The sequence below is a fragment of the Pteronotus mesoamericanus genome, unplaced genomic scaffold (assembly GCF_021234165.1).
Source record: "Pteronotus mesoamericanus isolate MK-2021 breed Mesoamerican mustached bat unplaced genomic scaffold, CSHL_Meso_final scaffold_54, whole genome shotgun sequence".
Classification (NCBI taxonomy): Eukaryota; Metazoa; Chordata; class Mammalia; order Chiroptera; family Mormoopidae; genus Pteronotus; species Pteronotus mesoamericanus.
The window spans coordinates 30,201,091-30,227,472 of record NW_026555321.1 but is presented as its reverse complement, the minus strand read 5'-3'; the positions used below and the strand labels follow the sequence as shown (position 1 = coordinate 30,227,472).

Sequence of the window (26,382 nt, the reverse complement as noted above, 5' to 3'; positions counted from 1 at the left end):
TATGAATTTGATCTTTGCCACTCCGGACTTCAGCAAATTTTAAGGTTGAGCAGCTTTCCTTTTCCTTAGGATTTTCCATTTTTCTTCCTTCATTCCCTTTTTAGTGTTTCTATTCCCCACCCCTGGAGTTAGTAAGGAGCCCTTTCCCTGTACTCCCTCTTAATACCTATAGTTTAGTCCTTTTCACACATATTATTTATTTCCCTCTCCTGGGAGGCAGAAATGATAGCATCATCTCTGAAAGCCCATTGTCTTGTGCAGCAATAGGCATGTAGTAAGCGCCCAGTAAGTATTCAGGGAAAGACTCTTACAGAGAATTGAGGCATAGAATGTTTTTGATCTTCATTGATTAGATACCTACTTTTTAAAAATTTATAATTTTTTGCTTATAGCCTTTCTGCTTCAGAAAGGAGTTTAGGGTGGTTTTAAAATTTTGCACAATGTAAGACAAGATAATTTAAAAGATCCTTATAAAAACTATCTAAAATAAGGAGGAAAAAAAATATGTTCAGGCACCTAAGAAAGCAGATTTCCTATCCTTTAATGTTAAAATACCCTAAATAAACACATAGTTTATGACAGTGAAGCAAGAGTGTCTTGATTCTTAAAAAGGGGACACACCACACTTTTAAGGGTTAGTGTTTCCAAAAGCTATTGAAAGAAAGCTTAAGAGAATCCCCAACTATTGATAAAGGGCGGGTGACCACTGCAGCTTTAGAAAATATTTACTTACTTTTGTATTTGCTAGGGACAGTCAGTTATTTGGGGGAATGTTTAGGTCCTCTCAGCTCCTCTTCCCTAAACTTTTGGCTATCCCTTTGCTCTCAGAAGAAGGAACTGGCTTGGCAAGAATGAAGATAAAGTTTGAGATTCTTCCCTTCTTCCCCAATTCTCATTCTAGAGATCCAGAGACAGGCACATTTGGTGTAAAGAAGGCGCCGTTCCTGCTCCACTGTCAGTAAGCAATAGTGTGGGTCCTTCTGTGAAGGTCAGATGTCCTGCAAGTCCTAAGAGTCTGTTGAGCTGTCACTGACTGGCTTCTCGGTGTCCCCTTTGCTCCTACTTGCCCCATGCAGCCTGTATGGATCCGTGCCCTGCATCCAGTTACTAAAGAAAGGTGTGAAATGTGAGGGACATTATTATTGCTCACTCAAAGTTTCTGAGAACTCTGTTAGGTACCATGGCCGTGTGCTAGGGACATGGAAGTGAGTGACAGTCTGCCTCAGCCCTTGAGGAGCCCAGCCTTTCCACAGGGCACACTTGTAAAACACTAGTGTTAGGAAGACAGTGTTATTTTCATATGATCTGTCTTTGTGTTGCTGTTTAGATTTTGCAAGCCACTCCACTGTTAGTTGTTTCTTTTTGCTGAGCTTGGTAGTGGGGTATAGAGGTAAGCATAGCACAATAAGGGAACCAAGAATCCTGGGTTTTTATCTTATGTCCACATTGACTACATATATAATCTTGGATAAGTTATCTAACCCCTCTGAGTCATAATCTCCTTGTCTGTAAAGTGGGGGCAAGAATACCAGCCTACTCACAAAAGGGGGCTTGCAATAAGGCTCTGGTGAAGGGCTTGGGGAGAAAGAACCTTAGAAAGCAGTCAGTAACCTTGGAAAGCAGTCAGTAATGTACAAGCATGAGTTGTTATTACCACATCAGTCAATTTACTGTACTGCCTCAGGGCTCTGAAAAACTAGCTGTACTAGGTTTCTCAGTTCTCAGTGTCTGAAATCAGATATCTAGGGAGGGTGCTCCTGGAAACTGCTGAGTGGAGACTAGCATATTAATCTCCAGTCAGTAGTAACAGCACATGAAGGCCTCTGTCACTGGTGTGAGGAGGGCTTTTCTGTCCCCTCGGACATATCCATCCTCTTGACTGTGTCTGAGTGAAGATTAAGAATCAAAAAGACATACTTTTGGTATTTCACAGTTTATTGAAAATTGTAAGCAACCCCATGTTTACAAAGGGATAAGAGAGGCTCAGTCAGGTTAAATGATTCACTCAGAGTCACCCAGACTGTCAAGAGAAAATCCAAAACCAGGTTATCTGCCTCCTATTTAGCCCGAGACTAGTTGACTCTAACATACGTTCATGGATGGAGGGTGCAGAGGTTATAGCAGAGAACAGGTTGGTAACCTGATTCCATCAGCTCCATTTGAAGGATGAAGCAACTTAAACCTGAAGAGGTTAACTGACTTGTCCAGAGTCACATTGCTAATACTATAGGCCCGCAGGAGCCAATTGTTGAATAAATGAATAAGTGAGCCAGCACAGAAGCCTTTGACATATAGTCTCAAGAGTCCTGAGGGTGTTCCCAGGATCAGTAGAATTCAGTTTGCATACAGTGTAGTTCCCCACTATCTGTGGGTGCTCAAAACCTTGAGTAGTATCAACCCCTATATATTCTATGTTTTTTCCTATACCTACATATTTATGATAAAGTTTATAAGTTCAGCACAATAAAAGATTAACAATGATAAGTATAATAAAACAGCAGTTATAATAATATACTCTAATAAAAATTACGTGAATGTTTCTCTCTTAAAATATCTTATTGTATTATACTCACCCTTCTTGAGATGATGTGAGATGATGAAATGCCTACGTGATAAAGTGAAGTGAGGTGAATGAGACATTATTAAGGAAAGTAAGGTTTCCTTGAATACCACGACAGTGAACCTGATCACCCAGACGACTATTAAGTGAATAATGGGTAGTGGAGCATATGCAATGTGGATACTTGGACAGAGATGATTTACATCCTGAGTAGAACAGAGCACTAGATTTTACCATGCTACTCAGAACAGTGCACAATTTAAAACTTATGAATTGTTTATTTCTGGAATTTTCCATTCAATATTTTCAGACTTTGGTTGACCACAGGTAACTGAAACCATGGTAAGTGAAAACCATACTGTACAAAGTCAGCCCAATTACTATGGGGACAGGCTGCTGAGAATACAAGACAACATATGCCCTCAAGTGGTTTACAGATTTGTGGAGAGAAGACTTAAATAACTAAAGTAAAAAGTAAATGTAGGATTATAAGTGAGGTACAGGCAAAGTCCTATAAGGGGTTGTAGAAGAGCAAGCATTCATCTGATTGAAAGACCAGGAAAGCTCCATGGAGCCAGAGCAGTGGGCTGGACTCTTGTAGGGATGAGGAGAACATTTCAGGTCAGGTTTTGGCAGAGGCAGACAGACTCTAGGCTCTGCACACAGGCCCCTGGGCTCTTTGTAGGTGAAGCAGATGAACCAAGCAGTTGTGAGCTAAAATTCTGGAGAGTTTCATGCCTTCCTCTTGCTGGTGTGGCTTACTGCTTGTCATATCCTGGTGGAACCTTGTTGTAGGAGGACGTCCATCTCAGGGAACTGGAAGACAAACACGGGTTCTGCAATGCTGGAGCAGATCGCCATGTCAGACAGGTGAGTGAAAAAAAGGAGTCCAGTTCCTCGTCCAGCAAAAGTGGGCCTTCCATAGATGAAGAGGTGTAAGAATTGAGACCTGCCCAAAGGGAGCCTCTAATCAGACAGGACAGATAGAACACACAGGCCCAAGCAGTCACTTATCAAGATCAGATAGGACTGAGTTATGTGCTAAATTATGGAGATAAAGACTGAACATACCATAGGAGTTCCAAGAAATGAGTATTGCTGTGGGCTGGAATAGCCAAGGAAAGGCCACCTAGAGTTGGCGAGGCCTGCTCTAAGCCTAGAAAGACCAGTAGGATGTGGAGAGCAAAGCTGGAGGGCACTAAAGACAGGGCAGTGTGCTTGATGGGGGTAGAGGGAGGGAAGGCTGTGTAGGAATGATGGTAGGGGCTAAGGCAGCACAGTGAGTGTGACCGGCTAGCAGGCTGGATGTGAGCTAATGCCCCATTCTCAGGACACCTTCTCACCTCCTCCAGGTACAAGCTGTGGGTAGATACCTGCTCTGAGATATTTGGTGGCCTGGACATCTGTGCAGTCAAAGCTGTACATGGCAAAGACGGGAAAGACTACATTTTTGAGGTAAGTCTGGCCCAAGAAGTTTCTCAGTAAGAGACAACTCCCAAGGCTGGAGGCCAAGCTCTTGGCTTGATAACTGTGTGGGCAGTCCTGACTACATTTAGGTCAGACTCTCCTGAGTCATGGGAAGATTCCCGGGACGTGACTAGTGGATGTACATAGCAAAACACCTCCACCAATGGGGAGCCGATGTTTCCAACCAGCTAGTCTGACCCACACTACGGGTAAGAGATACCAGATCTGGGCTCCTGGGCTCCTAGCCAAATGTCATTCCTCTGGGAAGACTGTAGTGTTTTTACCATTCTTGGTCTCCCAAAGAATCATTTGACCTACTCACTTTGCAGGTGAGAAAACTGAGGTTTAATGACACGAACTTGGGCCCAAGGCCACAAAGTGAATTATTGTCTCAACCTAGGCTAGAACTCAGGTCTCCTGGATTCAGGAGATGTGTAAAATCTCTCTGAGCCTTGGAGAAAACTTTACTTAGTCAGGTCCTCAAACACAACTTTGCTGACTTCCTTTTTTTTGTTTGTATTAAAGGGAAGGTCAGTGGCAGTATGAATCCCTCATGCATGTTTCTGCACAGTCTTCCTATGAGCAAGAAAGGCTCCTTGCCAGGAGTTGGTGGTTTTTCAGAGGATTAGTGTCAGGAGCCCAAAGTGGGCTTCAGGATCTACTCTATGGTCTGCTTGACATGTAGTCTTCTGGTCAGACCTCCCCTCTCTGCGTGGGCCTTAGTTTTGTCATCCATAAATAAGAGAGCTGGAATACAGAGTCTATGATCCTGGGAAGGCAGGCACTTCCTAAAGTGAGAAAACATTGATCTGGACCTTGAGGTATAGGAAGAATCAGAATTGGGGCAAAAAGGGAAGTCATCCCAGGTCATGAGCAAAGGCAGGGATCTAGTTGTTTAATGGTCAGAGTATGTGTGGAGATACAGATTGTGTATGTAAAATGTCAGATGAAAACTGCCTGCTCCTAACTAGACAGTTAAGGGAATGGCCTTCAGGTGTTCAAGGTTCTTCTGCCTGGAAACTTATGAGCCCTGGATCTATACTCTGTCCTGCTCTCCACCTCTCCCCACAGACTATCTTCAGTCATCAGGCTTTCACTCTCACTGGGTACTGGCCTAGCTGAAGGTTGGGGGAAGGCCAAGAGCAAAGGTTTGAAGAAGGAGAGGACAAAGGTCCTCCTTCTGCAAAGGAACATGCTTTCAGCTGAAGAGAACACCAGCTTCTTCCTCAACCTCTCTCTGCTGGCTTAACTCCTTCTTATTCTGGAAGACCGTACCAGGCCTTTGATGTCTCCAGACCCTTTCCTAACTGGGCCATGTCTTCCACCAGGTCATGGACTGCAGTATGCCACTGATTGGGGAACACCAGGTGGAGGACAAACAACTCATCACAGAACTAGTCATCAGCAAGATGAACCAGCTTCTGTCCAGGACCCCTATCCTGTCTCCTCAGAGACCCTTAACCACGCAGCAGCCACAGGTAAGCTGCTAGGAAGAAACACAGGAGAACCAAGAACCATTCCCAAGCCCACTGATCTAAAACTATGGCGGCTCTAGGACAGAACAGATGTCAGATACCTGCAGGCCTGGATGGGATATATGGAATCTTTTCTCCCTTCCTTTCCTTTCCATCCTTTCTGCAGGTCTAGTGGGAAATCCACACTAAAGTTTTTATGGAACCTAAGGCTCTGTGGCTCTAGAATGGACCAAAGAAAGCCAAGGACCCAAGGGTCTTTAGTCTCATCAGGGGTTACCTCTCTTCTCAAAAATATCCCCAGACTCTTCTCTCCACTGAACTTCTATATAATGAAGTTGCAAGAACTCTTGATTCAAGAACTGAGTCCTAGTCTAGCTCTTCTGCTAGTTGTGTGACTTTGAGGGGAAGTTACTACCCTTTCTAGCTAGGGTTCAAGTTTTATAATTTGTAAATGAAAATATCTCATAAATATTTCAAAATGTTACTTCAAATGATTAAGGAGGTAGAATAGAATAGTGACTTAGAGTATGGACTTTGAAGCAGGAACTGTCCAACTTTGAATCCTGGACCCTCCATTTATTAGCTTCGTGACCTTGTACATTTTTATCTATTACCCAGGAGAGATCTGAAAAATGGCACCTATCTTCTGGGGTTGTTATAAGAACCAAATGAAGTAGAAAACCTAAAATATGTCATTGTACATCAAAGCACTCAATAAAGGTTACCTGTCATTTCCTGAGTTTAGCTTTGTCCTTCCCATTGAATTATGAGGTGACCCTGCTGAGATTGCTTCCTATTTCTGTGCTTTAGCATCTTTGCTTGCCATGATCTCTTCTGACAATAAAATTTATATTATATGAAAATGATCTCTGAGGCATAAAAGTTGAGTAACAGAGATAATTCACAGAAAGTTGTTTCCACCTCACAGAAAGCATTAGCTCTTCTTTGGTATAAGCCCCTTACTTTGTAAACATTAATTTTCCAGCTTAAATATTTTAAGGGGAAGTCTATCAGAGTCAAGACAGAAAACATAGTTAGAAATGAGCTTCCCTAAATATAGGGGCTCCTGCAAAAATCCTTCATAGCAAAGTCAGTCTGGCTCAAGGATAAGCTTGTCTCTGCTCAGCCTCACATTTGAAGCTACAGCAGAATATTATGAAAAGAAAGCACAGCAATGCTGGGAGTCAGGACACTCAGGGGCTAGTTCCACTCTGCTATAACATAATGTGACCTTACGTAAGTCACTACACCATCTTTAGACCTCTCTTTTCTCACCTACGGAATGGAGCTGAATTACATAATCTCTAGATTCTTTGAATTCTAAGCTCACGGGAAACATGGAGTCACCCCAGCTGCAAAATCGAAAGGCAGAGTCCTCATAAGACTGTCCTCACTTCTAACACCAATGGAAAGTTCAGAGAGTTCCCAAAACCACCCTCGGGTCTGGTAATTCTTTGGAAGGACTCACAGAACTTCATCCGCAACCTCTTCACTACCTTCATCCCCAACCTCTCGCTGCTGAAAAATTGAAAGCTATTGAAAGCTGTTATACTCACAGGTTTATTGTGGGAAAGGATACAAGTCAAAAATAAGCCAAAGGGAAATGCACAGGGTAGAGTCTGGGAGGGTTCCAAACATAAAACTTCCGTTGTCTTTAGGATGCGTTATCCTCCTGGCATCCATATGTGACAATACACAGGACAGCTTGCCGACCAGGGATGCTCACTGAGCTTTGGTGATCAGGGTTTTTATTGGGTTTTCATTTCACAGGCATTGACTGATCGATCAATCACCTGTTTCAACTCAGTCTCCAACCTCCCCCTTCCTGGAGGTCAGGCTAATACATGGGCCTGAGAAGCCCCGCATCAGTCATCTCATTATTATACACTATCAGGTGTTGTCTGAGGGGCCCCCACTACAAATAATAAAGACACTCCCATCACTCAAATTCTGAGAGTTTATAGGTTACATCGCAGGAGTGGGAGACAAAGTCAAAATCTCTCCTTGGGCAAGGCCAAATTCTTTATAACATACATAGTTAAATTAATTCAGCAAATGTTTCTCAAATGCTTTCAGCCCCTTGTGGGCTAAGGCCATGCCTCATTCATCTGTGTTTCCACTGACTAGCACAGGCCTTGCCTGAAGTTTATGCTTAAAATTAGTGAATAGACTTAGGGTGATAGTGATGAATGAGATACATTTTTTGTCCAAGAGTTATTTATATTCTAAATTGAAATGACTGAAATCACAGACATTGTTACCAGTTGTTGGATGGTGTCTTCTTTTATTCTCTACTAGCTTCTTCCTGAACCTCATGCATTGACCTCCCAATAATGTGCCACATTGGGCAAAACACTGAAACTTGAGCTTGAAGTCATGACTGTACTGGCTGTATTTCCACCTCCTATTTTTCCCTCATAATAGCACCTTTCCATTGTTCACATTTAAGTCATAGTGCCTTCGTATTCCCACTATCACATCTACCAACCTACCTGCATCATTACCTACATGATTTTCCCCAAGCAATTCATGTAGGCCCCTACCAGCCTCTTTGCCCTCCTACCATCCCAGCTCTTGCTCATTGTGCCGTTGCCATATTGGTAAGGGCCTTTGTATTACCTGTGTCTTCTCTCTGAAGTGCCCTTCCCCTTATTTTTGTATGGCTGGGTCCTTCATGACAGTATAATTGAAATTTCCTTAAACATTCAATTCAAAGTTGCCATGTAGTCAGTGATTACCATCCTCCCTTCTTTAATTTTCTTCATAGCACTTTCTGTCAGCTAAGATCATACTCATCTGTTTCTTTGTCTCTTTCACTAGAATGAAAGCTCTTCAAGAACAGGGACTTGTTCACTGCTGTATCTCTAGGGCCTAGCAGAGTAGCTAGCACCTAGTAGCCATTGAATATACCATGGATATACTAAGGGTTTGGGGGGAGTGGTCTGCCCAGGTGCAGTCAATGGTTTGTAGTAAAGTTAAATGATAACAAAACTAAGCCAGTCTGCTTTTTATTACCAGCATGTGAGAGTAATTCTATACAAATGACAGTGATGAAAACCTTTCCTATCCACTCTCATCTCCCTCTCCCCTTAATATGCCATTGCAATGCGTATTCGTTGAATGAGTTCCCAGTTGTAATAAATGTGTTTAACAGCCCTAGCAGCATATTGGAGTTTGTGTTAGGGTTCTAAGAATGGTTTTGGTAGTATGCAAATGAAAGGGGTCCCAGCAGGGATTTTGTATGACAAACGGAGCCCTTAGGTGCTGTCACTAACTCCTGTGTCATCCTACACAGTCAAACCCCCTTGCTGGCCTCTTTCTTCTGTGGCTCTGGCAGCTCAAACTGAAAGAGCATCTGGCTTGAGCCACAAGCCCCATAGCCTGGGACGGGTTAATCGTAGAAAACAGAGTCAGAGGAGTGGGCCAAGGCTGGCTGCTGTATCCAGTTTGAAGGAATAGGGGCAGAAATGTAAGAAGCACTGGCTGGGTCTCTGAAAGCAGGGAGGAAAGTGGCAAAGCCTTATCTAGCTGGTGACAGCTTAGCCTCAGCCTGGATGGACTGCAAGTGTTTTAGGGAGCTAGTTCTCAAGGTGGCAGTGACACCTGGTGGCCAGTGATGGCCAAAGCTTCCAGGCCATACACCTACCGAACTTCCTTCCTGTACGCCCTGCTCTCCCATCTATGGTCACAGTCACTGACCCTTGGGGCCTGTTGTAGGATCTGAGCGAGGCCTTACATCCTGAGGCCCAGGAAAGAGGTGGGATGCTCCTGAGACTCCCGGGAACCAGAGAGAGAGGATGTCAGGTGGACAGAGTTTTCAGGTTCTGCCCATAGAGGTAGCTTCCTAGTACTCTCCTTCATGTAGCTAATCTTTTTTCATTTCCCATTACACTGCTCCCACTCTTTTTATTTTCCTGTAAAATTTCTAGGGCCAAAGGGCTGAATAGCTAATTCAGGGACTTTAGACACCAATGGGCTTTCTATTTGGCTTGTGGGTTAGACCCGTGAGGAGTAATTCTAAGACCCAGTCTTTGGAAGCACAAATACATATGTGGTGTCCAGGAGGAAGACAAGCCTCTTCTCCCACACTGAGCTGCTCGGACCACACCTGCAATGTTGTTTTCAGTCTGAGGGTCATGGTATACGAAGAACAAACTCTAACTCTAACTGGAATATTCTCAAAGGAGAGAAAACCAGGAGGATGAGGTATTTGGCAAATATTGTTTTGTAAGAGTTAAAAGAGCTGCAGTTGAATAGCAATAGTCTCGAGGAGCCCATGATTTAATATCTTTAGCTCTTTGATTGCTGTCATAGGATAGAACTGGTGCCAAAAGGCAAACCTACCTACTGGAAGATAGGAGTAAAGTCTGTAACACTGGGAGAGGAAATTGCAGCTCTGGGAAGTAGTGTATGGCTGCCACATCATTGCTGATGTTCAAGCAGGGGCAGGATGAGCCACTTGTCAGGGACATTGTAAAAGGGTAAGCTAGGGGCTATGGCTGTTAGAGCAGGTAACTTTTAAAATCTCCTTCCAGACCTGAGATGCTGTGATACAGGCTATGTACTAGCCACAGACCTCAGAATAGCAGCGATGATAGTGCAGAATCGACGGACAGAGGCCTAGTAACCTCTGGTCTCTGGTGATACATTCTACAAGTCCTTTTCACTAGTTCTCTGGTCTAAAGAGATACTGAAAACATTTTCAGCCAAGTCTTTCCAGCCACAAAGGCTTTAAAAGGCTTTAAAAGGTTTCTTGAGTGCAAGGAGACCAAGACTGAGAAGGTGGTTTCGTTGTAGCCTAAAGGGCCATGCAGTTAGGGAGGGGACACAGTTCAGATCCCAAACATGGGACTGAGGGAGCTTCACTTAGCTTAGAAGAAGGAAATTGAGGACAAATGAAGGGCCTTCCTGCTTCCCACAGCAGGACTGGTTTTAGAGAACTTGTTCCCCAGTGAGTATAAACTGAAAATGTGAGCAGATTTGAGGCAGGTTCAGATAAAGTCACTGGTGACTAGATCCCTTAGCAGACTATTAAGAGAAACGAACTATTTTGGAGCTGTCTTAACGTTTTAGGACATATTTAATCACTTGAAGCTGACATTCTGACCTTGGGTGACTTGGCCTTCAGTGCTCCCCTAGGTCCTGTGGACTGCCCGCATGGGACATTTCTTGTGTCCTTCGGAAATCACTGATTGTGGGAGAGCCCAAATCAGGAGATGAGCTTTGCCCTCAGAATAGCAATTTCCCTCACAAATGCAGGAGGAGGAGCTCATCCTTGGGTGCCTTTTGTATTACGTTTCAGAGGAAGAAAGATGGGCATCGGTGACTGCAGAGGTGATCTCAGAAAGACCTTAAGGTGCCTGAAAACACGCTGTTCCCCTTGCTCTGACTGGACCTACAACCTCCTGACCACATTCCTTCCTGCTGCCTCATTCCCCCCAGGGTCTGAGACCGGGGAACAGGGCCTGGGGGAGTTGATCAGAATAGTTCTGTGGTGTGTCCAGCAAGGAGCTTGGCCTGGCCTCTTTCCTGGGGCCAGACCCTGAGACCCTTTCCTAATTTCCTGTCTCAGATATGCTGAGCAAGGCCTTCCTCCTTGGTGGGGGCAGCTGGACTCAGGCCAGCAACTCTCAAGAGTTGAGTCACTTAATGTCTTTCCTTCCTCAGCTTTCCATCCTGCTGGGACCTCAGACAGGAGCTCTCATCTCCCAGCTTGTCTGCTGAAAGCCACAGGATGACAAATTAAAGATGACTTTGACAAAAACCCACAAACCTTCATCATGGGTTTCTCTATCAGACCAGTGATTTACTTTTCAACCTCCTCAAAAGCTAATATTTACTGTTTCTGAAGTGACTTTTCTGTATCTTCAGAGACATTGCTGGAAGCAATCAGTGACATCCACTGATGCATGAAATCCTACCACTAGAGATTGATTCCTTTGAATTGATATTATTGTTTAAAGAGTGGTGATGATGCTCACTTATATAATTACTTTGCCTAGTACTTTACAGTTTACAAAGCACAGCCATTATTTTGAGCCACACACCCTATGTGAGATGGTTTGGGCTGGTATTTGTCTCTCTGTTTCACTGATCAGCAAAGATGATGATTTGTCCAAGGTCATACAGCTTATTAGCAGGAAAACTGGATCTTCTAGTTCCTAGCTCTACAATACTATGCCCTTTTGATGTGTATACCAGAGTACAAGGGATGGTAAGAATGGATGGAGCTGGGCCTTTTGACCCTGTATAAGGAAAACCGTTGCTCTCCTCCTCCTGACATCGAAGTGCTAAACCTGCCAGCCTGGAGGATTCTCTGGGTTTCACCAGCTCTCTCATGTCTTCTCCCTGGCTTCTCTTGTCACTAAAGCCCAGTGAATTCAGCATAGCAGGATACCAGCTCAGTCACCTTTTGATGGAGTGCAGCAGCATACTCTCCCTGCCAAATCCCTCGAAGCCTGACCCTGCTCAGCCCCCAGTAGACCTGGGGTCTTTCTGGGCCCAAGATTCTGCAGCTATTAAAGGCCTGTCCCATTTCTCAAACACCTAAAGAACTAAAAAATTCATGAAAAAATTAATAGGAGCCCAGAGCCAGAAGAGCCTGTAGAAGTCATATGCCTGAAACTGCATAGCATCTCCGACGAGAGATTGTCCAGGCCCTGCTTAAATACCTCTTAATACCAGGAGGCTCCCTACTACTCAAGCCAACCTTTGACCTTATTTAAACCTTGTATATTTGATTAAGTCAGTCCTAAGTGCTTTCATTGTTACCTCATTTAATCTTTCCAGTCAGCCCATTTGGGAAACTGAGACTCAGAGATTAAGTAACACCAAAGTCACATCAGGACACCTGTCATTTCCACATTTCTCACCATCCTATCTGCTACATGTATCCATTTTATTCCACCCAAGCCTCCCTTAGAAGAGGTACCCAGCACTGGTTGCAGTGCTCTTTTTTTGAGGCTTATCAGCCCAAAGAGCCATGGGCATGTGATCTCCCCTTTTTGAGAGACTGATGCACCTCCAGCTACATCAGATCTCGGGCAGCAGCATTACAAACCGACACCCTCTGAGCCCAGGGTTATTGGGGTTTTTTCTTTATGCTACTGTAAGGCCACTTATTTCCTCTTCTTTTTTGTGTGCAGCTGGGCACAAGTGTTGGGCTTCACATACTCACCTGTTTAAGTCACCCCAGCTTCCTGAGGGAGACTGCAGCTCAGTCTGGCCATGAGTCACTGCTACGGGCTGGCTATAGGCCAGACTTTGGCAGTGACGCCAGAGTGGCCAGACTTCTGTGGAATTTGGCATCCCACACAGCTCTTGGTGACTGGAGATAGATCTCATGGTAGCCAAATCCCACAGGGAATTAGGCCTTCAGCCCCAGCAGATGGATGGCTTGTGGGCGGAGCCTCCAGCATCTCAGCCTGGCAAGGGACAATCCTAGGGCACTCTCCTTTCACCTCCTGTTGCCCCTGGGAAGTCTTCAGTCCATAACCTCAATGGAGTGAGGACAGGAGAAGCTCCCTAGGCACCAGACAAGGGTAACCAAGGCATATTCCCAGGCTCTAGCCCAAAGGACTACCTCTAGGAAGCTTCCCTTGAAGCTTTTGGAAGGAAACTTTTAGGCTCCATCCTTGAGTATCTTATTTGTATACTTCTGTGGCTGAGGAGAGCTGGGGCCAGCCTTCATAGTATGATTACTCCTGTCAGTTCATCCTATGAGTGTCTGCAGTTCTCCCATTAGAGCTTTACATATGGGATTTTAAAGGGTTTCTTGGAATCATAGATTCTTAGGGTTAGAAGAAACTGTGGTGTTCATCTAATCGATCTCATAATGAAAAAATATTCTTTGCAACATCTTTTTCAGATAATTCTCTAGCTTCTACATAAACATGCCTGTTTCCCAAGATAGCCTCTTGGGGTGTTTTTAAGTTCTTCTGATAAGTGGAAATCTCCCTTTCTGGAACTACTGCCCATTGGCCCTGGTTCTGCCCTTGTACTCTATGGTTTTCCATAACTGTCTCTGAAAATAACAATTCTCTGGGAGGAGAACATCTTTAAATGGTCTCAACCAATGACCCAGGTGATTCATCAGCAGCCATCAGGTGTGCAGGGTGAAGCTCTGGGGGAGGGGACTGGCAAGAGCCAATCTAGTGGTTCCACGTAGTATATGAATGTTGCTGTCCTTCATCTGAATATCCCTCTTAGGCTAGGAGGCCATGGCACTGATGGCTTGTCAAGCTGCCTAGAGGAGTCTATAACATTACAACAGAATAAAGTTCTTTGAAGCCCAGGAATGGGAGCACACTGCAGGGCATACCCATCATGGGACTGAGACCTAGGAAACAGTGGAGCTTCCAAAGAAAAGGCCTCATCAGCATTACCATCCCAGCATCTGTTTTAAATATTTTATTTAGCACTTATTGGGGCTAGGTGATTATAGATACCTAGATAGGCATATAGAAAATCAATTGCACTTTATATCTCAGAAACTTTTTGAAGAAAGGTGGGTGCAGAGGAGCAAAACGACTTGCCCAAGGTCACAAAGCTAATAAGTAACAGGTTTAGATTTCACCCAGGTCTCCCTAACCCAAAAACCTAATTCCTCAATCAATCTGCTACTAAGTCTTAAAGTAGACCTAGACAGCTCTGTGTGTGTGTGTATGTATGTTGGGGGTGGTGTTAATACCCAGCCATATCTAAGCATATCAGGAACCCAGGTAAAAAAGACAACCTGGTATCCTGTGCTCTCATTTTTAAACACTATATCTTGGCCCCTGACTTCTCATCCATTTGACAACCAGGTTAAGAGAAAGATTACAGTGGAAAAGAACTGCTGAGCCTGAAGTGTCCCAAACTTGGCTTGGTTAGACAGTCTTGATGGAAGCAATTACTGCCTCTTTGAGGTTTATTTGGACTTTACCTTCTGTGCCTGATATATAGGTACCTGCAGAAAGACTCAAGTTTAATTCCCTAACCTGAGCATTTCCAGAGCTACTCAGCAGAGTTGATCCAAATAAAATAAGGTTTAACAGATAGGGTTTAACAACATTTTTCTCTTAAAAGACTTACATTCTGCTCCATTTTGGATTTTCATTGTAGTTGTTTTTGCATTTCTTTAATAAGCATTTACTAAGGACCTCTTATTTTCTCAGCCCTGTGCCTGACAATGTTGGTATAATGATGATAGTCTTGAATATTCCAAAATATTGCCCATTCTATTTTAACTTTTTAATAAATAACTCCCATAACAGACCAAATATATCTATTTTTCTTTGGAAAAGTATAGGCACTGGATTTGTTAGGAATTCTTGAGAAGATGAAGACACATAGTCTGTGCCCTCAAGGACCTGGCATTCTTTTTAGAAGCATCATCCCAGTCTTTAGGATAACAAGACAGCACTGCAAATGCCCTCTTCAGTAGTATGAGTCTCCTAAGTGCTATTACAGGATTTCAGAGAGGTGGTGACAATTGAAAGGGCCAGTCAAAAGGGGAGATTTCATGGATGGGGTAGAACTTGACTTAGACCTAAGGATGTGTTGGATTGGACTGGTAGAAAGGGAAAAAAATGTATTTGTGGAGGATAATCACCGTAACTTATGGAATGGCCTAACTAGAGAATAAACAGCTAGGGGTCAGGTCTTATAGGAGCAGGTGTACTTAAGACATGAGGGAGAGAAGAAGCTAGAAGGGTTAATTCCAGCCATGCCGAAGAAAGTTCCTGATGTCAGCCTGAACAATGTGGGTGTTATTCTGTAAGCAATGAGAAGAAAAGATTAGCATTAGACTATCAGGGCTCACTTCCTGGTTGCATTAGCCACCACTATATGTATGATCCTGGACAAATTACCTATTATATATGCCTCAGTTTCCTGATTTAAAATTTAAAATGTTGATAATAGTATCCACCTCATAGGACTGTTGTAAGTTTAAGATAAATACTGCATTTGAAAGGATGCTCAGCATCACTAGCCATCAGAGAAATGCAGATCAAAACCACCATGAGGTACCACCTCACACCGGTCAGAATGGCCATCATAAACAGATCCACAAACAACAGGTGCTGGCGAGGTTGTGGAGAGAAGAGAACCCTAGTACACTGTTGGTGGGAATGCAGACTGGTGCAGCCACTATGGAAAGCAGTGTGGAATTTCCTCAGAAAGCTGAAAATGGAACTGCCTTTTGATCTAGCGATTCCACTGCTGGGACTATACCCTGAGAACACCAAAACGCCAATACAAAAGAACCTATGCACCCCAATGTTCATAGCAGCACAATTTACAATAGCCAAGTCTTGGAAGCAACCTAAATGCCCATTAGTAGATGATTGGATCAAAAAATTATGGTACATATACACAATGGAGTACTACGCAGCAGAAAGAAAAAAAGAAGTACTAAACTTTGCAACAGCATGGATGGAACTGGAGAGCATCATGCTAAGCGAAATAAGCCAGGGGGCGAAAGACAAATACCATATGATCTCACCTATAAGTGGAACCTAACCAACAATGCAAAGATGCAAGGAAAATATGACCAGCAACACTGAAAGGAAAAGAAATCAACAGAGACAAGAGGGAAGGGGAGGGCAGGGAAAGGGAAGGGAAGGGGAAAGTCAAGGAACATATAGCAAGGACTCATGGACAAAACCAAAGGGGAAGAGCTGAGGGAGGGAAGGTGGGAGGGGACAAGGGAAAGAGGTGGGGGGGAGGCAGAGACAAATGTATTTAAAAAGTAAATAAATAAAAAAAAATAAAAAAAATAAAGGCAGGATGTGTATCCCCTAAAAAAAAAAAAAAAAGATAAATACTGCATAGACATGTCCACCATGTTACTGAGCACATATATAGTGTTAGCTGTAAATTATTTAGAATGTTAAAGTGACAAATTTAGGAAAGAAGTTTAGAAGGATAATGAGTAGCCATCAAGAGGATACACTGGAGAGAGAAGAAACTAAAGACTATCCTAGGAGTCTAAGCTAAAGAAATGATATAGGCCTGATCAGGGTTGGTCAAGAAAAGATCGTGAATCTTAGATGCCAAGAGGGGAAACGATGGCAAAACAAGCAGTCTTGATGGCTAACTGGATAGAGTGGTTCTCTAGCTGATCTCTTAGGTGTGGATATTTATTTCAGTGTCAGGACTCAGGATCCCAAGAAAGTGCTTGGAAGAAAGGGAAAGAGGTGTTGATACTCTTGCTGTGACCTGTGATACACTAAGGATTATTGATATAATGGGTACCCGCGGATGTGCTCGCACTAAGGACATTTCAAAGGTTCCCTGACTCCTTCTATCTGAAATCCTCTTCATAAAAGAGTTTTAGGCAATGTTGTTATTAAAAGACAATGGTACTAGGAAAGGTAACACTTATGCTCTCTTAGTAGTAGAGCTGAAAATGGGCCTCAATGGACAGGACAGAAGATGAACAGCCAGAATCAGAGCCCCATGGGAAATGGGGAACAGGAGGAGAAATGGTTTTAATGTGGGAGTAGGGCTGGGGGCAGGGCATGTCACAAGGGGCGGGGAGCACTGGAAGGGGAAGTGGGAGAGTGCTGAAGACACACTCAGCCCATTTCACAGCCTTGCCTCAAAAGCTCCCTCTTTGACGTCACTTGGCAGCCCTTAGGCTTTATAGAGCATTTCCCCTGTGCCGAAATCAAGCTCCAAAAGTAAAACTGCCCTTAATACAAGTGTTAGACAAACTGAAGTCACATGCATCTTTGATCCTGTCAGGGCATAATCAGAATCACAGCTGGGAGGAGAGGAAGCATGGGAGTGGAGCCATGTTGTTGGGTAAAGTGCAATGATGCTGTTTGAGAGGGAAAACAGCTTGGCCTTGAGCACTTTTACAAACATTAACATCATATTCCTTCCCTCTGGGTAAGAAGGGTTCTGGGAAGCAAACAACTGCCCCCTCCTTCAAGTCCCTCCCTGTGGGAGTTCTAGCCAGCCCAAAGAGTGGCTCTGATCCCTGAGTCAGCTCCAGAGCTGCTCCCACCCAGGAATTAACTCCGCACAAGAAGTGAGCCAAGTCTAGGCTAGTCACCTGATCCAGGGCCCTTCCCTACCTCCCCCACCACTCTGGTTAGTCCCTGGAGTCACTAAAAGCCCAGCCTGCTCTTTGGAGTTTGGTGTTGATCCTTCCCTTTTCTTCAGGAAACCAGGTCTGTGAATATGAGAGGGAGCTGGACATCAATCAGACAGCTCACAAAGAAGAAACCAGATGCTCACAGAAGACTCAAAGCTTCTTATAAGTCTAAAAGAGGGTGAAATGAAAAAGGGGGTTGAGGAGGTCTCAGATACTGTGTATCAGATTGGTTCTAAGATCCAGGTTGCCTACACCTGTGTCCCAGCAACAGCCCAGAAGCTGAAAAAAATTTTGAGGCATTTCTGGAACAGCAGAAACCTCTGGGCCAGATCCCACTGGATCCCATTGCAGCCATACTCTAGAGCCACAGGGCTTCTCTTTGGAATCTGCTTAGAGTTGTTTTTATCTCTTTTGCATTTTTGTCTTGCAGAGTGGAACACTGAAGGATCCGGACTCAAGCAAGACCCCACCTCAGCGTCCAGCCCCCCAAGGTTGTTTACAGTATATTCTCGACTGTAATGGCATTGCAGTAGGGCCAAAGCAAGTTCAAGCTTCTTAAAGAGATTGGTAGTTAATATTTCAAAGCAGAAATTTTAAGCCAAAAACAAATAAGCAAGGAAAGGGGGAGGGGAGCAACAGACCCTCCCGTTGGTGCCGTTTCTGCGTTCTTTCAATGCTGACTGGACTGTGTTTTTCCTATGCAGTGTCAGCTCCTCTGTCCGGTTGTTTACCTGTTCCTCTTTGTGCTTGTAATGCTCACTTATGTTTCTCTGTATAACTTGTGATTCCAGGGCTGTTTGTCAACAGTGTACAAAAGAATTGTGCCTCTCCCAAGTCCATTGTGACTCTATCTTCTGGGTGGTTTGATAGTATTTTTTGAAGTATTACATAATGTGGGGTGAAATAGGACCAGGGGTGGACAGTGGAGAAACAAAGACCACAAAAATAAAACCCAACTTCTTTCCCCCAATCCAGGCTTAGAGCAAACCACCCCTCACCTCCTGCTTATCTCCATGAATGTGCTTGGGATCTTCAATGAACTGTGCATTTTGCTTTCTTTCTGCATGATTAGGGTAACTAGATAGAAGTTTAAGAGATTTTCAAGGTCTAATTTTCATAGCTTCATTCGTTGAATCTGAAGCCATCCACCTTTTTCTCCATTTTGCTAAAATTTGGTGCAGTTTGAATATGTGAATAGGCTGGCTGTGCCTGTAGAGCTCTTGTGTTTTTAGTGATGACATGAAATATTAAGAACAAGCTATTTCCAGGAATGTGTTTTGTATTTTACATCCCAGTGTACCTTTTGTTTTTATTATCTAATTAGCTATGAGATTAGACCAAAAACAAAAAACAAAAAAACAAACAAACAAAAAAAACAGGGCCGCTGATGTGCAATATCAAAGTGAACTTGTACTTTCTGTGTTGATCTCAGTCGCCTAAGTTGTTTCTTGTTACTGTTTCTGAATTGGCCATGTGTGTGCTTCTGTAGAACTGAGGCTGCATTGTATCCCCCAAAGCTTGACCTATGTACAGAGATGATTCTTTAGCAATTTTTGGACATAGAATGCAGGGAGCTACTGAAAGTCTGGGAAGGATTCGGCCATTCTGCTCTTGGCCTCTCCTGAGGCATCATAGCACGAGACCAAATTTTAAATGTCCCATTTCACTTGAGTCAGTACACTGCCTACAGAACTCTGAGGTGGACTCCTGATTTACTATTCAGCTGTTATGAGAGCCCTCCGGAGTCCAAAGAATAAAGAGCTTTATCTTTCCTGGGAAAACTGTGTCAACTATTACCATGCGTGCGTTTGGGGCAAAGGCCACACAGCTGTGGCTTCTTGAAGAACCCTCACCAGTTTGTTCTCTTTCCTCTGACACACAGTTCCTGGGCAGCAATGGGGCAGTTAATTAAACCAGGCCTCGGGTTCAGTGCCTCATCTTGCCATCTCCTGGCCAGGCTGGGAATGGGCACCAAGTGGCCTCCTCTAGCACCATGGTTTGTGGAAGTTCATGCCAGCAGTTTGCTTGTTAGAAGAAATGCTTCTGGCTCTACTTTTACATTCCCTCTCACTTCTGTACTGACCTGTCACCATCCTGGATTACTAGGTCTGAGGAACAACTAGTGTTGGCAGTATGTACCATGATTTATGTGTCAAGGGGCACTGCCCTGGTTTCCCCTTTGGTTGCTGATAAATTCTGAGGCGACAGGGAAATGCACTGAGTGTGAATGTTCTTGTATGTGATCCCTTCTTTAGATGATGATGGTAGTCGATCTGCTGTAAATAGATAATATATGCATCTACACACTTCCAGGTGGGTTGCATAAGAATCAGGTCCTTACATACCTCCCAATCTGATCAAACGATAGAAAGGAAAAAAGCAACATTTCTCAGAATGGAGGAGTATGTTTATTTATATTTTTGTCTAAGTGGTGAGCTGATGGTGGTGTTGCTTCTCTGCATGTTCTCAGTGTGAACATCCAGGTGCTTTTCATGTGACATGTGTGAACCACAAATACAAAGTTGCCATTTGAATTCAGTCAGGCTCTAGGATGGTATCAGTCATGTCTCTCAGGAGGGGGAGAAACTGCCAAACACAAGCAGACAGCTTACTCTGACTATCATGTGCCCTCAGGCAGCATGCTAAGGGACAACTCTGGCCTGGGGAACATCCACATCGCAGTATAGGATTGCCATTCAGGTGTTTTGTACCCATTTCTTCTCTGATGTTGTCTCCTTTTTTTGTACTGATCCAGCTGGGAGAACCTCAGCCAATGCTGGAAGTGTGATTGAAGTACCTCTCTTTTGTGACTCTTGTACAGCTTAATGTGCAATAAAGGAAAAGTTATATCTGTCTTCAGTGTTAAGTTGTAAAGTTTCTGGCTATTCAAGCATCTCTGTGCAGGTGGGAAAGCCCCCAGATTTCTGGTACAAGATGCTGAACTATCAGCGTGCAGTACTTTATAAGGAAATGCTAATACAAATGGTACCAAAATTCGGAAAAGGCAAAAACTTGTTAACATGAAATAATCTGCTAGTCTGTTGTCTTCGCTAGTTATCTAATTTGAACCTGGAATGTCTTAAATATGCAAATTCCATTTATTTATTCATTTATGGGTAATCCTAATATTAATTGATAATTGATGATAAAGTGGAGCTCATGCCATGTCTTAGGAAAACAGGCTGACAGTTATGGGTATACAGTGTATAGACATAGAATTCTGACTCTCCAGAGGGTACAGGTGTTCCGGTGTTTCTAGAAAACTAAGTTACAACACAACTCTTAGCTGTTGTTGAATTTCTATAAGCCATCTACTTCCAGTAGGCCCATGGATGTGGACTCTGAGATTGAGAAATTTGATCTTCCAGGATAATTATGCATCATTTCCACTAGTCTGTCTGGGCTGATGGGGATATCTTTTGACTTCTGAGTGTAGTAATCCACCTCAGCAAAATCAGAACTATTGGTACCACATTACTGCCTATCAAGCCCCAGAGAAAGGATGGCCTTTTCTCTTTCCAGGCCAGCAGATGGTTTCCTGTCTCACGCTGGGGGAATGGTATCCTGGTCCTCCTGGGGGAGAGAGGGGAGTCTTCTTTGTCAGGTGGTACCCACAACATCTCCAGGGAAAAATGGGGCTTGGATTTCTGGAGAATTTTACCATACTCACCAGAATGGGACTGGAGCCCCTGAGGATGGTAGCAAGAGGCACATGAGTGCCTGGAAACAAAAGATTTATGATAGTCATGGGCATGAACTAATGGTAAAATGAAGCCCTGTTAAGGTGGGGTATGGAAATCAGATACGTGTAGGCCTAGAGCAGGACAAAGGCCAGCTTCATAAAAACAATGTAAGTCAGTGATCATCAATGATCGTAAAGCACAGAATACTTTTGAAGAACTTTCTCATCTATTAGCATCTTTGAAACACTACCATCTTGAAAGAAAACTAAAACTAGGCCTTACTTTTAAATTTTAACAGTTTTATGGTTGGAAACACAGAGGCCCAGAGAAGTTTGCTGACTTGCTCAAGGAGTCACTGATAGACTATGTCTTGGGTTTTCTGATTCCCAGACCAGTGCTCTTTCCACTGCCCTGTACTGTGTCTGCTGTGTGGGACCTGAATCCTCCTAGTATACCAGGGAGCAGGTTGGCCTGTACCTGAGGAACCTCTGGTGAAGGGGGGTGAGGTCCTCTGTTCTGGGAGGTCTTCCACAAAGAGCTCACCTCTGATTGAAGCCACTCATCCCAGGGTTTCTTCCCTGTCCTCCCGACTTCTGCTGTGACTGAGGTGCTGTGTCTCTGAAGAGAAGCAAGTAGTGGCAATGTATGAGGGTAACCAGGGACTTGCTCTGGAGTCCTTTAGAGCCTCGGGTAGCTTCTTGTAATAGAGCTAATCCTTTCGGTAATTAACTAACCACACCCTTTGAGACCTGATTCTAACAAGGAAACCCTTTGATATGGTTAAATTATGAAGTTTTTCTTGTACTGAACCTAGGGGGCCCTGGGCAACCCCAAGAAAAGCAACCCCCAGTCAAGGTGCTGCCTCAACGTCGGCTCCCCCATGGACCGTCAGTGCCACCTTCCTCCTCTTCCTCCTCCTCTTCTTCCTTCTCGGCTCCTCAGCTGCTGGGCGGCCCCACCACCCACGGAGATGCACCCTCCAGCAGCAGCTCCCTGGCAGAGGCCCAGCCACCCCTGGCTGCTCCACCACAGAAGCCCCAGCCTCACCCACAGCTCAAGTAAGAGACAACTCAGCAGCTCCTTGCCCTCCCCTCTTCCTGCCCTTCCTTGCAGGCTTGGGGCTCCAGGGGTGCTAGAAAGCACCTTCAATCTGGCCTCTTCCTCCTCCTCCACAGATATTTTTGTGGGGTTTTTTTGGGGCTTTGGTTTTGGGGTTTTTTGGGGGGTGGTTGGGGGCATGTTTAGTGTTGATTGGGGAAGATAGGAAAAAGGGAAGTGAAAGTCTAAGGTCTAGCTAGAAGCTCAAACCCTCCCTTTTCTTCCTGGGGAGTGGCAATAAGGCAGTTACTACCCCTTCTCCTATTCTTGTATTAGCTTAGGGTGTTTCTTTCTTTCTTTTTTTTTTTTTTAATCATGTCTCCTACTCTTTTTTTCCATTCCTTTTCTCTTTTTTGTTTGTGTGCGTGTGTCTCTCTCTAAAAAAAATTTTAAATCCTGTTTGCTGCCTCTGACTCACAGCTTAGGGTGTGCAATCAGCAAGGCTGCCCAGAAGGAAAAGGGGAAGTAGTTAAATCCATTTCAACTTTTTACCTTCAGCTATGTCTAAAGGAGGTCAGTTTCTGGTGCAGTCTCCAGAAAGGGGCCCACATTGAGACCCCGAGGAACTCTGTTCCTCATTCCCAGGAGTAACTCCAGAAGCCCCCTTTGCACTGTGCTGCTACAGAGGAAGATGAGGACCCCTAGGAAACAGTACAGCTGTGCTTGGGAGGAACAGCACTGGATGTGGATGGTGGTCAGTCCAGCCCTCTGCCCCAGAGCTAGAGATGGATGCCTGTTTTCAATTTCCCCACGCAGTTCTCTGTCCTCATTGTCAGCAGACAGCTGTAGTCTTGGGGGAATGTTAGAGATCCAACAGTGCTTCTCAGAGTAAAGTGATGGGAATATTTAGGAAGGGAGAAAAAAGAGCTATAGAATTTGGAGCTCAAATCAGCCACTTAGAGATTGTCTAGTGATTGCATAGATGGGAAAACACAGCTCTGAGAGATTCGATTAATTTTCTTTTGCAAAGCCCCTCTGCTAATTAGTGGCAGAGCCAGGATTAGGACTCAGATGGTCCAGATGACCAATTTCTCTGGGTCTTTCAGACCTACATGACAGGAGGAGCATCACCAACTCCCCAGCTCTGGCCAGTAGCACATTTCACATCTCACATGCCCCATAACCTCCCCTCAACCCATTTTTTTTTCTGTATGCCGACTTTTTAATCTCTCCTACTTTCTCATTAGCCAACTTTGACTGCAGTTTGAGGGCAGATCTTAGGGTTGCCACTGGGCTGAAGTTGTTGCATACAGCCAGCTTTGATGAAGGAGGCTTATTCCTGGCACCCTCAGCCTGTGCATGCAGAGGAGTCCCCCCTCCCAGAGACCAGCATGTTGGGGCTCATCCCCAGCCCTAATGAAAGGCATGGCATCTGTTCACAGTCACTGCAGGAAGAGAAAAACTGCTCACACTTCTATAAAATGAAGTTTCTGGGGCTGCACCCTGAATTTAGGGGAGGGCTGGGGATTTGAAGACATTGGGAGAAGAGTTCTGGAGCCAGAAACCAGCAGGAAAGAGATACAGTAGAAGGGGAGCCGACAGGCCATTGGAGACACCAGACCTCATGTTCTCTTCTACAGTGCTAGGCTGAGCCTCCCCTCGACCTTCTTGCCTTCACAGTTTTTCTCTTTGAATCACTCAAGGGATAATATCTCAAGGAATAAATTGGTTCCTAATATGTGTGTGATTTGGGTTGTTTTCTTTTTTTGTTGTTGTTAGAAAACTGCCTGATAACCTTGTATAGATCTCATAAGTAGAGCTGTCCCTCAGTATTCACAAGAGGGATTGGTTTCAGGACCCCGTGCAGATACCCGAATCCCCCAATATTCAAGATCCTTATATAAAATAGCATAGTATTTGCATATAGGCTACAGCAGGGCATGCCTACACATCTTCATTGACATGGCTTCAGCGTAGTGCTCGGCTTATGGCAAATTCAAGTTTGCTTTTTAGAACTTTCCAGGATTGTTTTTCAAAGATGTTTGATCTGCAGTTGGTTAAATCCATGGATGAGGAGGGCTGTTTGTATTTTTGCCCCTGGACACCCGGATCCCCACAGATATCACATTAGGGCTCCTCTGAGGAAGGTTGTAAAGGGTGATGACATCCATTTTAAGAATAGGTAAATTGAGCATTAGAGTTCGTGCCAAGCCAAAAGGCTCTTTTGGAATCAAAGAAAAAAGCAGAATGTAAAAAGCTCTACATAATTTTACCAAACATCTGCATAAAGCAAGTAAGAAACCAAATAACAGAAGCACATGGCTTGCTTAAGGTCAAGAGTTAGTGACTGGCAGAATCAAGACTTTGGCCCAGATCTTCTGATGCTGTCTCCACTGCTTGACAGTTCACGGAAAAGAAAATGTAAGAGTCCATGCGCCCCTAGGTGCTACATTTCATCAGAGGGGAAGGGTGTGAGTCCTAGATTAGTACTTACCAAGTTGGGGCCTCTGAAACTTAGCCTGCTGGCCCTTTAGCATTAAGTAAAAGAAACATCCTTTAAGTAACCTCTTCTTCCTCTTTCCCTTTTCTTCTCTCTCTTTTTTCCCTTCTTTCTTGTTCTCCTTCCTCTCTCCTTCTCTGCCCCCATCCTTTTCTGTTTTAGTAGCACTGAAGGTGAAGAAAATAGCAAAGGCGCTTCCTAGGGTCCTGGTAGCACAACCACTGCTGGCTTTCCATCAGCATGGTCTCCCTTGGGTGGGAATGGGGTTTCGGTTGTGTATCCTCATGTCATCGTCCTTTCTTACTTTGCTGGGAACACCACTCTCTCACATTCTCTCTGGTTTTTATCTTCAAGCAAGTCGCAGTCCCTGACAAATGCCTTCAGCTTCTCTGAGTCCTCCTTCTTCCGTTCTTCAGCCAATGAGGATGAAGCCAAAGCAGAGACCATCAGGAGCTTGAGGAAATCCTTTGCCAGCCTCTTTTCAGATTAGCTCTCCAGACACACGTGGGCACCCGGCCCAACGGGGAAAGGCATCTGAGACATTTGCCAACAACAGTCAGCCACGTTTGGTGGTGATGTCCCATGACCTTGACTTGTGTGGCCCCTTCCTCTGCTCCGTTGTGCTAAGTGATATGCAGCTCAGAAAAAACCATGTGAAAGTCTCAGGGCAGGAGCCTAACCAGCGAGGCCCACCTGACATCAGAAAGGATAGAGCTGCCTTCCTGTAGTTAGTTATGAGAGTTTCCTCTGAGGTCATTGTTTGCTCTGAGTTTAGTGGCCTTATTGTAACAGCGCCATCATGTCTTATTCTTCCTTGTGAAACCTGGATTTTTTCATTGAGGACTCCTAGTAGTTTAACCTAGCTCAGATGCAGTGCTAAGCATGCCCCTGCTTTAGTCAGTGCCGCCTATTTTGAGGAGTATATACTTACCCCAAAATACTCTTGGTAGTAGGAACCCACCACACCTGGATCCCTTGTCAGTCACACCTGTTCAGCTGTTGAAAACACACCTTGCCCAGCACATGAGATTCCTCAACTGCTGTCGTGGTGAAGTACCTTTAGTCTACAAATACTGAAGATAACAAGGATCTGCAATTTTCTCCTCTTCCCTCCTCTGGAGTGTGGTTCTTATGTGCGTGCTGCAGTGATCTTGAGCTCCAAAGCTGCACTGTAGAGAATGCATGAAACTGTAACAGCAGTATACCAAGTTTTGTGTTCATCTCAAAATAAATGTTAAGACCTTTGTGTAATAAAAGCAACAGCATTAACCAGCATTTGATTCAGCCATGAGGTTTCCCCTAAGCTCCCATTTTGACTGAGAGAATGTATGGTAGGCATGTGTGTGTTTATGAATGCAGGGAAGGGGAAAGTCTAGGAGGGTGAAGCTGTTTGTCATTATGTGTGTGAATGTGTTAATGTGTGAACGCGATTGTGGGTATACAGGTATTCCCCAGTGGATGAAAGTATGGCTGTCCTTTAGATGCCACTTATGCCAGACTTCCTGATACCTCCCCAGTGACAGCTGCACTTCCTTCAGTAACTCAGCATTTCTACCAATTTTACTGAATCTGGA

At 44.3% G+C, this 26,382-nt stretch overlaps 1 protein-coding gene across 1 annotated transcript in view; it reads left to right on the top strand.

The window, feature by feature from the left end:
* Positions 1–26,065, top strand: part of SYN2 (synapsin II) — a 198,822-nt gene extending 172,757 nt beyond the window's left edge. The window contains exons 8-13 of the mRNA XM_054595522.1: positions 3,356–3,430; positions 3,913–4,015; positions 5,356–5,505; positions 18,018–18,078; positions 22,085–22,328; positions 25,163–26,065. Coding sequence (XP_054451497.1) covers positions 3,356–3,430; positions 3,913–4,015; positions 5,356–5,505; positions 18,018–18,078; positions 22,085–22,328; positions 25,163–25,298 — 769 coding nt within the window. The 3' untranslated portion in view covers positions 25,299–26,065. The remainder of the gene's footprint in view (positions 1–3,355; positions 3,431–3,912; positions 4,016–5,355; positions 5,506–18,017; positions 18,079–22,084; positions 22,329–25,162) is intronic.
* Positions 26,066–26,382: the final 317 nt, after the last annotated feature.